Source organism: Pristiophorus japonicus, chromosome 11 (genome assembly GCF_044704955.1).
Source record: "Pristiophorus japonicus isolate sPriJap1 chromosome 11, sPriJap1.hap1, whole genome shotgun sequence".
Taxonomy (NCBI): domain Eukaryota; kingdom Metazoa; phylum Chordata; class Chondrichthyes; family Pristiophoridae; genus Pristiophorus; species Pristiophorus japonicus.
In genome coordinates this window covers 193097962-193113602 of record NC_091987.1, presented here as the reverse complement: position 1 = coordinate 193113602, position 15641 = coordinate 193097962, and the positions used below count along the sequence as shown (strand labels likewise).

Below are 15641 nucleotides of genomic sequence, written 5' to 3'. Positions count from 1 at the left end.
CTCCACTTTCCTGCACTATCCCCAAATCCCTTGGTTCCCTTAATAGCCAACAATCTGTCGATCTCTGTCTTGAATATACTCAAAGACTGAGCCTCTAAAGTTTGGATCTGGATAGTATTCACCAAATGGCACCAAACCCACTTAGATTTCTGTTTCCAGTTGTCTCCTCTTTCATCCCCTCCTCTCCTGAAGGTGGGCAGTATTCACCAATGTTGTTGTAGTTCCAGAGTTTTGCCAGTTTACCCAGGTAGCCGTCTTTTATGTGTGAGCCTAGAGGATGAGATTTGACAGAATTTTTGATCATATCGGGTGAGAGCTACACCTGTGCCAGCTGCTCCCCTCACCCAATGCCCGACACACATGCTTACAAGGAAAGTCCAAAGCTGGGTGATTATTGCCCTTCCTAAGAGAGAAGAAAGAAAGAAAGACTTGGATTTATATAGCGCCTTTCACGACCACTGAACATCTCATAGAAACATAGAAAATAGGTGCAGGAGTAGGCCATTCGGCCCTTCTAGCCTGCACCGCCATTCAATGAGTTCATGGCTGAACATTCTTGTGGTGAGTCTCAATGTCTAGTTAAGATTAAGCGCTTTACTGGCGATGAAGTACTTTTGGAGTGTAGTCACTGTTGTAATGTAGGGAACGCGGCAGCCAATTTGCGCACAAGCAAGCTTCCACAAACAGCAATGTGATAATGACCAGTTAATCTTTTTTTTTGTTATGTTAATCGAGGGATAAATATTGGCCAGGACACCTGGGTCTGCCCTGTTCTTCTTCAAAATAGTGCCACGGGACCTGTTACGTCCACCTGAGAGAGCAGACGGAGCCTCGGTTTAACGTCACATCCGAAAGACAGCACCGCTGACAGTGCAGCACTCCCTCAGCACTGCAGCTAGATTTTTGGGCTCAGATCACTGGAGTGGGAATTGAACCCACAAGCTTCTGGCCCAGAGGCAAGAGTGCTACCACTGAGCCACAGCTAACCAGGGGCCTTGAGGCCAATTAGAACCCTAGTTAAGATTAGGCAACCGGGTTGCAGATCAAGATCAAATCTGGATCATTGTGGACTACATGGCTCAGGACCACATCCCGCTCACTGAGAGCTTGGGAGGTCTACTAAACTTAGATTTTTCTCAGTTTTGTATGAAAGCTTTCTAAAAAGCACAATTACATCTGCTCGGGACTTTATGCACGTACCTTGTTTCTTAAATAAAAGAGCAAGAGAAAAGTTCAAGTTCATTTGAACACCGAGGATCTGATACAAACACCCAAATTTTGCTCAATCTTCAACAATTCACCCCCCCACCCCCTCCACCATCCACAACTGTACAAAGACTGAATAGAGACAACACCCCATGAAGAATAGGGAAGCAAGAGATATGGTGGAAACATGTGAAAAAATAATTAACAGAATCATAGAATAGTACAGTACAGGAGGCCATTCAGACCATCGAATCTGCACCTAGTCTTTCAAAGAGCAATCCAGTTAGTCCGACACTCCCCTGCTCTTTGCCCATATCCTTGCCATGTTTTCTCCTTCAAGTATTTATCCAGTTCCCTTCTGAAGGCTGCTATTGAATCTGTATCCACCACTCTATCAGGCAGTGCAATCCAAATCCTAACCACTCGTTGCGTAAAAACGTTTTTCCTCATGTCGCCTCTGGTTCTTTTGCCAATCACCTTAAATCTGTGCCCCCTTCGCTATCGACCCTTCAGCCAATGGAAACAGTTTCTCTTTATTTATTCTATCTAAACCCTTCATGATTTTGAACACCTCTATCAAATCTCCTCTTAGCCTTCTCTGCTCCAAGGAGATCAACCCCAGCTTTTCTAGTCTCAGCACTGAAGTGAGTAATGCAGGACATGTCAGGGGCTGTGCGTTGACAATCAGCTTGAGGGGGTGTTTCATGATACTGTCACTATTACAAAGATGCGTGCAGCAGAAGGGTCGATAATCTTGATTGTTCTTTCAGCTTTTCCTATTGCCACCCGAGAACCACTGGTGCTGCTTTCTCCACCAAGGTGCCTAACAGCCAATCGAACACAGCAAGGCGTATTGCTATCTTGGCTCTCGCCGGCCAACCATAGCTATCCGATCACCCATTATATCATGGAGTTCCATCTGGGAGACAGGTGGGAGATTTTAGACGAAGCAATACCAGGGACTGAAACCGAATTGCTGACCAAGGAGCTATCTCTGGTAAGACATCGCCAAGCTGCTTCTAAAATAAACGGAGCGAATGTTTTGATGGGAGGTTTAAATAATGATGACCGGCTCAAAAATTAATATTTTCCTCTCAATCGCCCTGTAGGTATTTTCAAATTCCAGTATGGACAGCTGTTTGCTGCCACTTGCAACCTATTGTTTGCGGGTTTTAGTGCTTGCCCAGTCATTTGTCAATACTTAACCAGCCTTCCTTGAATTGTTAACAGAATCTATAACATTGTGGAGTCGATTTCCCCGCTCAAGTGATTGGATTTCGAGCTGGCCACCTCCCCGCGCCACCCCTCCCCCCCCCCCCCCCCCCGATATTCTTGCTGGACGGCCCAGTTCATTTTGAGTAGCATTTGGCTGGCGGGCTATGGGCCGAATTTCAGCCCGTCACAATATTGGGTGCTCCAGCTGCTCTCTGGGGCCAGGAGAGGGTGGGGAACCGGAGTGACATTGGGACCGGGGCTTGGTTTTGTCGAGTTCGGAGGAGAAGTCCTACCCCTCCCGGGCCCACAGAAATAGCCAGCAGCGTACCCGTCGGCTCTGCTTCGGCTGGACAGGCAGCTGATGCTGAGCAGACCATGGGCAGTCCACGCTCCGCCCATGGTAAGCGGCTGCTATGTACGCCATTTTGAATGAGCCTGACTGAGGCGGGCATTCCAACTGCCCAGTGGTAGGCCTGGGGACGATTGCAACAGCCGCAGCAACGGTGGGAACAGGGCAGTAAGTCATTCTCCGCCATTTTCGAGGTACTATCACTCCATTCCTGCCAGGCGGAATGGCCTCAAAATCAATCGTTGTGAGTCTACCAAAAATACTGAAAATAGGGAAGCAAAATGATTTTTCAGTTAAGTGCTAGTCCATATGTATAACTAATTTGAGCTGTTCCTGCATCCACCTGCAAACTGACCCTGTGAACCAGGTAACGCATGGCAGAGTGACAACTGCAATAGACTTACTATCGTGCCTGTGGATGTTCAGAGACGGGGAGGAACACAAGAACTTAGGAATTGCTAGACAGAAACAGTCCAAGGTCCATCTAGTTCGCCTTCTACCATCCCAGCAGTCGCACGATACAATGATAGTGAAGTTGTTGACTAGTCGTAGCAATCAATCTCTTAGCAAGGTCAGACCAGGAGAAGTGTCTTAGGCCATCTACACTTAAAAAAAAAAGTTCAAGGTTTATTACCCAACAGTGGGGAATGTTTTTATCTTCGTCGCCTAGGCAGTAACCTGGCAGAGCGAATCACCTACCCGCAATCAATGGAATAAAACTCGGGCGGCTTCAAGAACCATCAAATGGTGCACTCAGCCAGGTTACCCTCCCCCACCCCCAGGTGCTGAAGAGCGAAATTTTCCCCAGTGTCTCTAAAGTCGTAATTCTGAATTATATGTAATTTTTTTAACTGTAGAAAACTGAAATAGAATGGGACTCATCAACTGGATTGTTCACCGATGAGGTATCAAAGGTGAAGAAAGTGCGAGACGGCTAGGATTGGGTAGCAGTGTTACCTGCCGTGCTGTGCGTTATCCCACCTGCAGAGCAGACGATCATTTTACTCCTCCAATACCACATGTGATGGGGTAAATTTTCATCGTCACCGCATGGTGCTACAAATCACCCGCCCAGTCCAGAACCCGCCTGATTTTCATTCCACTGATTTCAGCAGGCGGACGAGCTGCTCCGCCCGATTACCACACTGCGGTGAAGAGGAAGATTTGCCTCAACATTTTCAAAATATTTTTTTCTATGTTCATGGACTGACTAAGCATTAACTGGACAGTGCAGTGGATTAACATCCTCGTATTTCATGTCTGGGATCCGATATCGAATCCATGGCGCATGAATAAGTTAAGCCTGTTGTCCTCTCTCTCTGCTGGGCTGAATGGCTTCTATAAACATAGACATAGAAAATAGGTGCAGGAATAGGCCGTTCGGCCCTTCGAACCTGCACCGCCATTCAATAAGATCATGGCTGATCATTCCTTCAGTACCCCTTTCCTGCTTTCTCGCCATACCCCTTGATCCCCTTAGCCGTAAGGGCCATATCTAACTCGCTCTTGAATATATCCAATGAACTGGCATCAACAACTCTCTGCGGCAGGGAATTCCACAGGGCAACAACTCTCTGAGTGAAGAAGTTTCTCCTCATCTCAGTCCTAAATGGCCTACCCCTTATTCTTAGACTATGTCCCCTGGTTCTGGACTTCCCCAACATCGCGAACATTCTTCCCGCATCTAACCTGTCCAGTCCCGTCAGAATCTTATATGTTTCTATGAGATCCCCTCTCATCCTTCTAAACGCTAGTGAATAAAGGCCTAGTTGATCCAGTCTCTCCTCATATGACAACCCAGCCATCCCTGGAATCAGTCTGGTGAACCTTTGCTGCACTCCCTCAATAGCAAGAACCCAGTTTCAGCCCATTGGGCATGTCATCAGCACTGGATTGATTATAATTTTGCAGTTTCATTCTAAGAAAGAAAAAAAAAGAAAGACTTGCATTTATATAGCATCTTTCACGACCACCAGACATCTCAAAGCGCTTTACAGCCAATGAAATACTTTTTTGGAGTGTTGTCACTGTTGTGATCTGGGAAACGCCAATTTGCGCACAGCAAGCTTCCACACATAGCAATATGATAAAGACCAGATAAACTGTTTTTGTTATGTTGATTGAGGGATAAATATTGGCCAGGACACCGGGGATAACTCCTCTGCTCTTCTAAATCGTGCCATGGGATCTTTTATGTCCACCTGAGAGAGAGCAGATGGGGCCTCGGTTTAACATCCCATCCAAAAGATGGCACTTCTGACAGTGCAGCACTCCCTCAGTACTGCACTGGAGCATCAGCCTAGATTTTTTTTTTATCTGCTCAAGTTCCTGGAGTGGGACTTGAACCCACAACCTTCCAACTCAGAGGCGAGTGTGTTACCCACTGAGCCACAGCTGACAAGATGCCAAAGTAATGGCAGCTGTTGGAAACGGAATGGTGACATGGCTGCTGATGGGGCATTGGCTTGTCAACGGCTGGCCAACCTGCTTTAATGTTTGAAAAGTGCTTCTCTTCAAGTTTCCTGTGACCACAAATAAACTCAATTCTTTTTCAAATATGTGAGTGGCAAATAGGCCTTCTGCTTCTTATAAAGTGTATGGTTCTAGTAAAAGAAAATGGAACTATGAAAGTAATATTGGTGTAAAGACTGCAGATGACGGAAATGAGATGCAGATATTTTTTTTCTCTTTCTGTCAGGACTCCTGGTACGAATTCCGTATAATGGCTGTCATGCAGGACCTGATCAGTGAGCCAAGTAATATAGTTGGGGTTTCTAGTTCAGGTGAGACGCATGAACATTCTGTATGAGGCAAACTCTTAAAGGTTGTTAGAAATTGTTCAGATGTAAGGCCAGTAAGTTCATTGTTGTTTACACATTCTCTGTTTTAGATGTCTTTTCACCACCCGAAGTGCCCGAGGAAGGCCTGGCCCGGCCAGTCGTGGCTGGGATTGTCGCCACCATCTGCTTCCTGGCGGCAGCCATTTTATTCAGTACCTTGGCTGCTTGCTTTGTTAACAGGCAGCGGAAACGGAAGAACAAGAGAAAGAAGGGTAAGCAGGAGCTGTACTTTTAAAATACTTTCATTCAGAAAAGCCTACAGTGACTCTCAAAAGGCTAAGTCGCTCATGCTGTCTGAAAATCGCAATTTAAATTGGCTAAATGAACAAAGTTGGCACTGTGATGCTGTAAATTGGAGCATTGATGTGCAGTACCAGTAGAGAGAGGAACACGGGTTCATATCTTTACTCCATTGAGTTTCTAATGTCAGCCACACTGCCTAGTAAGGAACCAAGTGAAAACTTAATGTCGGGATGGAGGGGAAATAAGGTTACGTGACTCCACAGGACCAGCCTCCTGCAGCTCCTGGAGTCTATTTAGGCCAGTGCTGGCAGCAGTCCAAGAGCTAGCTCCCCATCCCAGCCTTTGGGACACACACAGTGGCTCAGGGAGAAATGAGGAAGAAAGGATGTTTGCTCTGATCAAAGAGTAAATAATTGATTTTCATATTTAACCTATAAGAAATATTCAGATATTGTTTGACTCACTAAGAGACTGAATAATTGATTGTGATGATACCTTTAAAATTCACTCTTTATAAAACCCGTTTGGAACAGTCTGTGATGTACGTTCAGATGAAAGATTTCCACTCAGCATGTACCACCAGTCTGATACAAAGCTCTCCAAAATTATTCATTCTTTCTGCGCTGCAACTTGGAGCAGGTCACCTTTATTTTATAGATTGTCTTCTTTTCAGGGCAATGTTTCAAATTCAATTGAATTAAATCATTTAATTGATCTTGCTGATGGTGGATGGTGTAGTACTGGGAGTATGTCGATATGATGGAGGCTACACTTCCTTGTCGATGGTGCTGCCTCTCATAGTTTACAAAATGAGGTTCGACTCGGACAAATCCATTATCTGGTTTGAAATGTAAATGAATTGACCTCCCAAGATCAAAATTGGCTTAAGTTTACCTGAGCTTAACATCCAAGGCCTCGACCAATTTGCAAGCAAATTTATTTTGCTTCCCAAAACAGGCACAGCTTAAATATTCATTCCACTGCCAGTGACTGGCCATTTGGTGCAATCATGCTTCCCGTTTCACTCTAATGCATGAGCACGAACTGAGTGAAAAACTGGAGAAGATTATTAAACCAGGCCTGTCACATTGCGGATTGGGAGTAGTCAGGCTCAATGGCTGCTACCGCTTTCCCTACCTTACAACCGTGGCTACACTTCCAAAGTACTTCAATGGTTGTAAAGTGCTTTGGGACTTCCTGAGGTCATGAAAGGCACTATATAAATGCAACTCTTTTTACTCGTCAGCTCGTGAAAGTGTCCCGAATAAACATGGGGTGGTTTCGCAAGCTGTATAAACACGAGTGTCATGTGAACATCTGACAACAGTTTCTCAATGAGAATAGATACAACAGAAGTTAAATGCTTCTATTTATTTTCTGTTTGGTTTTAATAGAAAGTGACACCACAACGGAAACTGCAAAGAAATCCACATCAATTTGATATTTGAAATATCTTGACTTTTAGATTATTTTCTGTCATATTTAGTTACATTGGGCTCAGATTTCCCCAACCCCTTTTTCTGGCGCCCTCACCCGAGGGGCGCCACTTTTGTCCGCCTCCAAGCGCGCCGAAAATCTTCCTCCCGATTCTGGCCGCTCCCCAGCCTCTCTTCAGTCGTGGCATAGCGTGGCCCAGTGTATTGGGGACGGAGCCAGCTCCCAGCGCTGAAAACAGTGCAGGGACCTCTGCACATGCGCACTAGAGTCTGAGCGCATGTGCAGTAGCTCCTGGCAAGCCGAATCTGAGAGTGCGCGCTGTAGACTATGTGGGAGGGGCCCGAAGCAGGCCGTCCCTAGCCCTGGCCAAATGGGCTCCCTCATCGGCGGCCCGCTGTATGCCCTAAGGTAGGACTTCTATTTTTTATTTGTTATTTACTGATTGATTGATTGCTTATTACTTTGGTCTTGGTGCTTTAGGTGCAGGGTTCCTTCTATTTTTTATTTGTTAATTAATTGCTTATTACTTTTAGTGCTTGATGCAAATGTACTGCTTTGTTTAGTGCTTGGTGTTTTAAATGTATTTATGCTTCTTTAATGTTGTTGTGAAGGTGTTTAGTGCTTTGCAACATCCCCTTCCGCCCCTCCCCCCCCTCCCCGCACCCCCATCTCTGGCTGCCTGTGCTGATTTCTTATGTCAGCACAAGGTTTTTCTAAACGTACAAGAGTGCCCACTCACGCTGGCCTAAGTTAGTTTGGAGTAACTTTTAGCTGGCTAAACTTGCTTAAATGGCCAAAACAGGCGTAAGTGGCTGGGAACGCCACCTTTTGAAAAAAAAAACTTAAAAAAAAAAACCTAACTAACTCGCAATGGGCCCAAATTTCCCCAGGAGTTGCTCTGTTTTTTTTTTTTGGAGCAACTTAATTTTCCTGGACTAACTTTTTAGTTGCAATTCTGCCCATTTAATTTGCGCCAGTGTAAGTGAGTTAGTTAGGTTTTTTTTTGTTTTGTTTTTTTTTTCAAAAGGGGGCGTTCCCAGCCACTTACGCCTGTTTTGGTCATTTAAGTGAGTTTGGCCAGCTAAAAGTTTCTCCAAACTAATTTAGGCCAGCGCATGTTGGCACTTCCGTCCGCACAGAAAAACCTTACCTAGAGTTAAGGAATTGGCACAAGTAACTACATTTGAAGCACCACCAAGCACCAAACAAAGCATAAAAAGTAATAAGCATTCAATAAAAAATAAAGAACTGAGGTAAATAATTAAATTAACAAGTAAAGAACTGAAGTAAATCCTACCTTGAACTAAAGTCGGCAGTAGCTGTCCGTGCGGGAGTCCCTTCGGCCTGGGGTAGGTGCGGGAGAATGTGGCATCTTAAGCGGGCGCGGCAGGCTGGGGTGGGGCTGGGGGTGTTGGGTGCTAAACGCGGCCTTTTAAGGCGGGGCAGGAAAGAGATGCATGTTAATACACCATCGCGCATGCGCAACGCTGCCGGCACTGAAACAGACGCCCCCTTGCCGGCTCTGTTTAGCCAGCACGGCCCTAGCTCCGCGCCCCTCTCATTGTGCTGTGCCACGCTGCGGGTAAACAACACCCGAGGATCAGCCAGAATCGTGAGTTAATTTTTCTGCACACTTTTCCGACCGGAAATTCGCCGGACCACACAGAGGTGCGCTGCTTTTGCGGGGAGTGGCGGGGGGGGGGAACTTGAGCCCAGTGTAACCATTCTATGATTCCGGTCCATATGTAACAAAGTGCGATTGGTGTAAACTGGAAATAAATCCTATTTTACATTAATCAATATTCATTCATGCAGCGTAGAACAGAAAGTGAGGATATTTATTTTCAAATAAATCTTTAAGTTGTTAACACGGTATTTAACAATGAACCATTCCTTCTTTAATTATTTTTTTTTAAACTTGGTGCTGGAAATCCGAAATAAAAATAACATTTCAACCTTTTTTTAATATTGAGGAGAAGATTTTTTCATATTTTACAATGCTTAAACCTGGAAATCTAAGCCTAAAGCCGGAGATATTTACACCATTACAGCTCCGTAATATTGGGGCCGCTGTCCAGGGCACATTCTCAGCTGTGAGCAATTCTCACAAGGGCGCATTTATTGCCAATCAGTCGATGCCCCGAGAAGCTGTTGGTAAACCCTGTGCACACCTTGTGATATTGGTGCTTCCAAAATGATATTAGGAAGGGAATTCCAGAATGTTGATCCACTTATGATGAAAGAATGGCGATGCATATCCAAGTCAGGTCAGTCTGAGACTACGAGGAGAACTTTGAGGTGATGGTGTTCCTATGGCGTTGCTGCTCTTGACCTTCTTGATGGTTGAGATCCTGGGGCTGGGAGATGCTGTTGAAGTAAGCTTGGCGAATTGTTACATTGCATCATGTAGATAGTGTGCAGTCGCAGTGTACTGGTGGTGAAGGAGGTGGTTATTGAGTTCAGTGGCAAAGGTGCTGATCAAGCAGATTGTTCTGTCCTGGATGGTGTCGTGTATTTGCTTCATGGGTTCTTTGCTTAAGAATTCACAGCAACGCATTGCTATTAAGAACTAGTTGGTATATTAGCAAAGGTTTAACAATACACTACACATTACCAGTTCATCCACCAGGCTCACAGCCACCTGCCTCATCGTGGATCCCCTGAACCCAACTGGCTGGGGTTTTATTGAGTCTTGTAAACATCAGGTGACTGGCTAAGCCACTCACAACTCAATGGGGCGAAATTCAGGGTCCCAATAGGCCCGTTACCGCCGGAATGCAGTGGCCAGGCGGCGCAGTTGAGCAGCTGCCGACTTCCGGTCCAATGACCATCGCTAGCAAGGTTTTCTGGCGGTCCGCACTTCCGCCCCGCTGCTGGCAACTCTCCTAAGTGCATCATCAAAGGGGGCACCACCCATCTCCCGCACCTCCACGGCACCTCCCGTGAAATTTAGCTGGAAAAATCATAGATCCGCCGTTTTTTCTGTTGGTGCACCTTCCTTTCACTCTGTGAGCCACGGCAGCGCGGCGGTCCTTCAAGAGGTGGGCGCACTGCCGCGGCCGCCATGTTTCTTTTTTTGCCGGCCGACTTCCCGATTGGCCGGACAATTATGGCCCCAGGTTCGGCCGGGCCCTCCCTGGTGGCCCAGTGGGCCGAAGCTAAATATTCGCTAGTTCCCTGCCCTTTAAATGAGGGGAGAAACGTGTTGACACACACGCGCACGGACATCAGTATTGCGGCGGAGACTCTGTCCCGCCCCCACTACCGCCCCTCTACAGTACTTACTGCCGCACTTCCGGCCCAATGCCAAAGAGCGGGATTTCGCCAAAGAGGCCACCTCGTCACACGCGACGGTAAAACCAACTTTAAAACGGTAGGGGTGCCAGCTTTCCAGCGGGGGTGAATTTCAGCCCCATGCTCTACAACTATTTTAAGTTGTGATCAGTAATAAAGTGCCCCTTGATTAAAGGGGGAGGGACACTCCAAAAACTTTTCAAGTGACCCCTTGTTTTTTGGGGGGGGCGGGGTTTTGAGGGCACTAAAACACAAATTATACAAGTACCCCCAGGCTAAAAGGAGGGGGGGGGCACTAAAACCGGCAAATTAAAACAAATGATATTTTAACCATTAAATTCAAATTCAAATTTGGTTGCCGGGGGTGATGATGCACTCCAGTCCCTCCGGCGCCCACCTCTCACAGAAGACCGCGAGCGTACCGCGTGCTCCATCTCCAGGGACACCCTGGCTCAGATGTAACCGCGCCCGTGCTCTACAACTCTTTTGTTGCAAAACAAAAAATCAATTAAGTCAAGTGCCCCCTGATTAAAAGGGGAGGGACACTCCAAACACTTTTCAAGTGCCTTTTCTTTTCTTTTTTTTTTATATAGGGCACTAAAAAACACAAATTTTACAAGTACCCCCTGGCTAAAAAGGGAGGGGGGGGCCACTAAAACCCGGCAATAAAACAAATTAAACTTTAAAACATATAAAATCAAAATAAAATTTGGTTGCCGGGGGTGATGATACACTCCAATCCCACCGGCGCCTACCTCTCACGGAAGGCCGCGAGCGTACCGGTGGACACCACGTTCTCCATCTCTAGGGACACCCTGGCTCGGATGTAACCGCGCCCATGCTCTATACCCCTGAGCTTACTCACACGTACATACATTACAGATGGCATTGAGCTCCTTGAGTGTTGTTGCTGCTGCAGTCAGGGGAGTGCTGAGCGTTCCATACAATCCTGACTTGAGCCTTATAGATGGTGGAGAGGCTTTGAAGGCTCAGGAAAATAACCTCTCGTCGCAGCTTATCCAGCCTATTCCCTACTCTTGTAGCCACAATGTAGATATGGCTGCTCCAGTTGAGCTTTTGGCCAGTGATCACCCTAAGATGTTGATGGTGGAGGAATTTGACAATGGCGATGATGTTGAACATTTTATGTGGTTCAAAGGTGAAAACCCCAGCCTGCACGTTGTCCAGATATCAGACTGGAATGCAATGCTTCATTATCGGACGAGTTCTGACTGGAGCTGAAAACTGTAGCATCATCATCAAGCCCTGACCTTATGATGGAAGGCGGGTCATTGATGATGCAGCTGAAGATGGCTGAGGAACAATGATATCCTGAGGCTGCAATGATTGCTCGCCAACAACCACAACCATCTTCGTGTGTCAGGTGTGACTTCTGCCACTGGGGCGTTTCCCCTTGATCCTCGTTGACCTCAACTTTGCTCATGCAGCCATATTGCTGTTTAGGGAAAGTTCATTTTAGCAGTGTATATTGCCAGTATAATAGATAATTAATTGGAAAGCACTCCATGGCCTAATGAATTGCACATACACTGTATTACTAGTTCTCCTATTCAACCAGTGTTGCTGCAGAGTCTCCCGTCTGTTTTCATAAATCTTAATTGAAAAGTAAACTGCTGTGTACTTCAGCTGACACCTATACTTTTTGACAAACTATAAGTACTGGATTCAGTTCTCCATTACAATTGTCAGATATGGACTAACAAGAGCAGGAAAGGATTGTCCATGATGTCAGATAGCATGCAAGACATGTGGTCATGTCCCACTTGTATGCAGCACAACATGTCTACCGTACTAAGCACAGCTACCTGAGAATGACAAAGGAGGCTGAAGACCTTGATTTAGCCATGTCATCTGTCCAATGAAGACGCCCAGACAAGATCCAACATCTGCATGGCATCGCTAGTGCTGTTCAAAGTCACCACTGCCCTAATTTTTAATGTGTCTGGCTTTTTCCAGTTTATCACTGAGCACATTTGCAGTTTCAGCCAGTTTGCAGCAAGCAGGTGGAGTAAGGAGATTATAGGTCCATTATTCCGCAGGATTATTTTGAACACAACTTCGTCATGTTTGCTAGTGACCAACAGCAGCAATGTAATCGAGCAACATAATTCTACATATCTGCTGGCTCTCCCAAATTGGACCCATCTTGCCAGTTGGGCATATATGAACGGTGCTATATGAACTGAAAGGGAATTTAATCTCTCAATGTCCGACACAGAATAATACAGAGGAATAACTTCTTCTCCTGAAGCTGTCATGATGCCTTAAGTTTAAGGAAAGCAGCCATGCCACCCTTATTTGAAGGAAAAAGAAGAACGGACAGACGGTTGGTGGGAGACTCAGGATACATTCTACAACCCTGGTTCATGACACCTACGCATCAACCAAAGACAGAGTCAGAGCCCTGGTGCAAACAGTATGATTATCAAATGTACCATTGGGATCTTCAAACAGTGCTTTTACATTTCTCAACTGATTGGAGAAACCCTACAGTGTAATCGTCCCCTAACATGACTTTCACAATTAATTGTCCTCTGCTACAAGTTTGCAAACAAGCTGCATGCAGACCAAAGAACAGGATAGTGAAGGCATGGCCAGGCAGGAGGGTGAAAGTGGCAATAAGGAATTAGCTGTAGAATAAGGGTTGCCGGAGAAAGGACTGGTGCGCCAGGTACCACTTCTTAAATCTGCAAAATAACCATGTCCAACCACCTGCTCTTGTATTGGTCATCATTGCAGATTCCATAGGTGTTCCCACGTGCACTATGGCAGATTGCAGTGCAACTATTCATCGATGACTGTGCAAATCCAAGTAGTGGAGTCCTCCATTCAGACCTCCCAGTGTGTCTTGCACGGACACAAGTGACTGACGTGGACAATCCTGCTCTGTGGACCCTGTGAGGTCTGAATTCCGAGCTGTGTAACAAAGGCAGGAGCCTCGTTTTGGCCAGCCAGCCACAAAGTCCCTTGTCTTCAGCAACCACAACCACTTGCTCCTCCTCACCTGCACATTGTGACACACCCTGTGCTACCTTCGCGAACTTCACAAGCTACATCTCCCATGGTTTGTGTAGCTATGCTGGTGTCTGGCCGAGGTGGTGATAGTGACATAGGATACTGCAAGGTGATGACTTACTCAGGGGTGTGACACCAGTCTGTTCTACTCCTAAGGAAGCAGAAAAGAACAAAATGTCAAAATGTTGTCTCAAAGAGCCACCTTTTAAGCACGAATTTCAATGCATACTCTGTGTGATGCTACTCAAGCTGAGAGCATGGCTGTGTGACAGTCACTTAGTAAGACGACGTTATTTGACATGAGCATTATGGTACTCAGAAGAAACCTCCAGAATTACCTGGATGCTGGCAAGGCCAATAATTTCAAGAGTGACTACTTCAAAAGGATACAGTGACTGAAATTGCTTTGGGCCACCTCCAACATGGGTTTGTTTGCGGTGTGCAAAGATCCTCTTGACCTGCAAGACGAACAGTAGTGCAGACGTATAACACAGGGACCGTGTCACGCAGGGGCTTGGCTCAAAAAGTGAGGATGCATAGTCTTTGGGTGAAGGCATATGCATTGTTAGTTATAACTATCATACATCCTGTGTCCCTGTTCAAGCAAAAGTGTTCCTTGCCATGATTCTATTATAGCAGTACTTCATCTAGGTAAGGTACCCACGGATTTTCAGCATTTAAGGGTTAAAGGTTAACAGAGAGGATGTTTTTGGCATGTGTACTTGTGACAGATAACTGTTGTATTGTTGGCTTACCTTTGCAGATTTCTTCAACGGCCAATGAATGCAGTCATCAGGACACAAAGGGCTCTAGCAAGGCACCTTCTTTCTTATGTCTTGCTGCCTCAGTTGGCAGTGTCCAATAATATTGCTCAGTTGATAGCTGCCCTGACCTCCCCAGCATTATTTCAGCTCTTTAAATGGCTCCTAATTGCACTTCGCTGCTGAATGTCAGAATTTTTGCTGTGCCGCTCCATCGAATGGCCTGCTGTGCAAGTATTGAAGTAGTTGCAATTATCCAAAACATAAAGTAACACTCCGTTAATCCCTCAACACACACCAATAGTATTCGGCAGGCTTCACTGTTTTAAGCACTGTTGGAATAATATAAACAGGAATTGAGGAGGAATTTGAGGTACAGGTACAGTTTTGATGATCAGTGCAGTTGAAAGGGCATATCAAAATATAAGGGAGCACTGTATAGGGCTGAAAAGGAGGGAGAGAGGGTTGGTGGTTAGCGTTCCATGAACTCCTTTCAAGGGCTCGGTGAATAATGTTACTCTGTGGTAAGGCACTGATCCACATAGACCAGGCAATTTTCAGCTTTCAGTCTTGCTTTGTGCTGAATTTGCTAATCTCACCCAAGATGGTGGTGCTACAGTTGTTTCACCAGCTGAAGAAGGGAGTGGGGATATGCATCAGGAATGGCTCCTGTTCCTAATTGTTGTTCTGTTGGAAGAAATCAAAGGGTTAATTTTCGCTTTAGACAATGATGTGAAATGGGCGATATCGGCTCGGCCACTCGTTAAACGCCTCTCCCGATTTTTGTTTGCAATGACGGGCAGCCAAGCTGGTATCATATGCTTTACACTGCTGTATAAAGTCAAAATTAGCCCCAAGTCTGGATTGTGGCGAGGACAAGAAAGGGCAGCATTCGGTTTCACTGTGTTAGCCTCTAGAGAGAATCAGCCTGCCAACCCTGAATGGCCAGACTCTCACGTGAAGAATGGTCACTTAACCAAACACTAGAGAGTTGTTCTCCACAGAACTGAATCCTAGCAAAAGCCTTTTCTTGAAGAAAATGAAAGGGAAAAATTGAAACAAAATATGTCCATTTCCTTGCTAGCTACATACTAGTTCTGTTCTGGGGAGTCCGGGAGCGTGGGGTATGGTGGGGGGTGTTGGAGATCGTGCGGTTGAGGAGGGTTGGCCGATCGCGGGGTCTGTGAAGAGGTTTGCTTGTTGGGCCAGATAAAGACCTTCCCACTCCTCCTGGCCCACAAGCAGTGCTGTCAATGTACT

At 46.0% G+C, this 15641-nt stretch overlaps 1 protein-coding gene across 1 annotated transcript in view; it reads left to right on the top strand.

The window, feature by feature from the left end:
- Positions 1–15641, top strand: part of igsf9bb (immunoglobulin superfamily, member 9Bb) — a 777241-nt gene that overhangs the window by 720594 nt on the left and 41006 nt on the right. The window contains exons 14-16 of the mRNA XM_070894384.1: positions 1977–2203; positions 5469–5553; positions 5661–5822. Coding sequence (XP_070750485.1) covers positions 1977–2203; positions 5469–5553; positions 5661–5822 — 474 coding nt within the window. The remainder of the gene's footprint in view (positions 1–1976; positions 2204–5468; positions 5554–5660; positions 5823–15641) is intronic.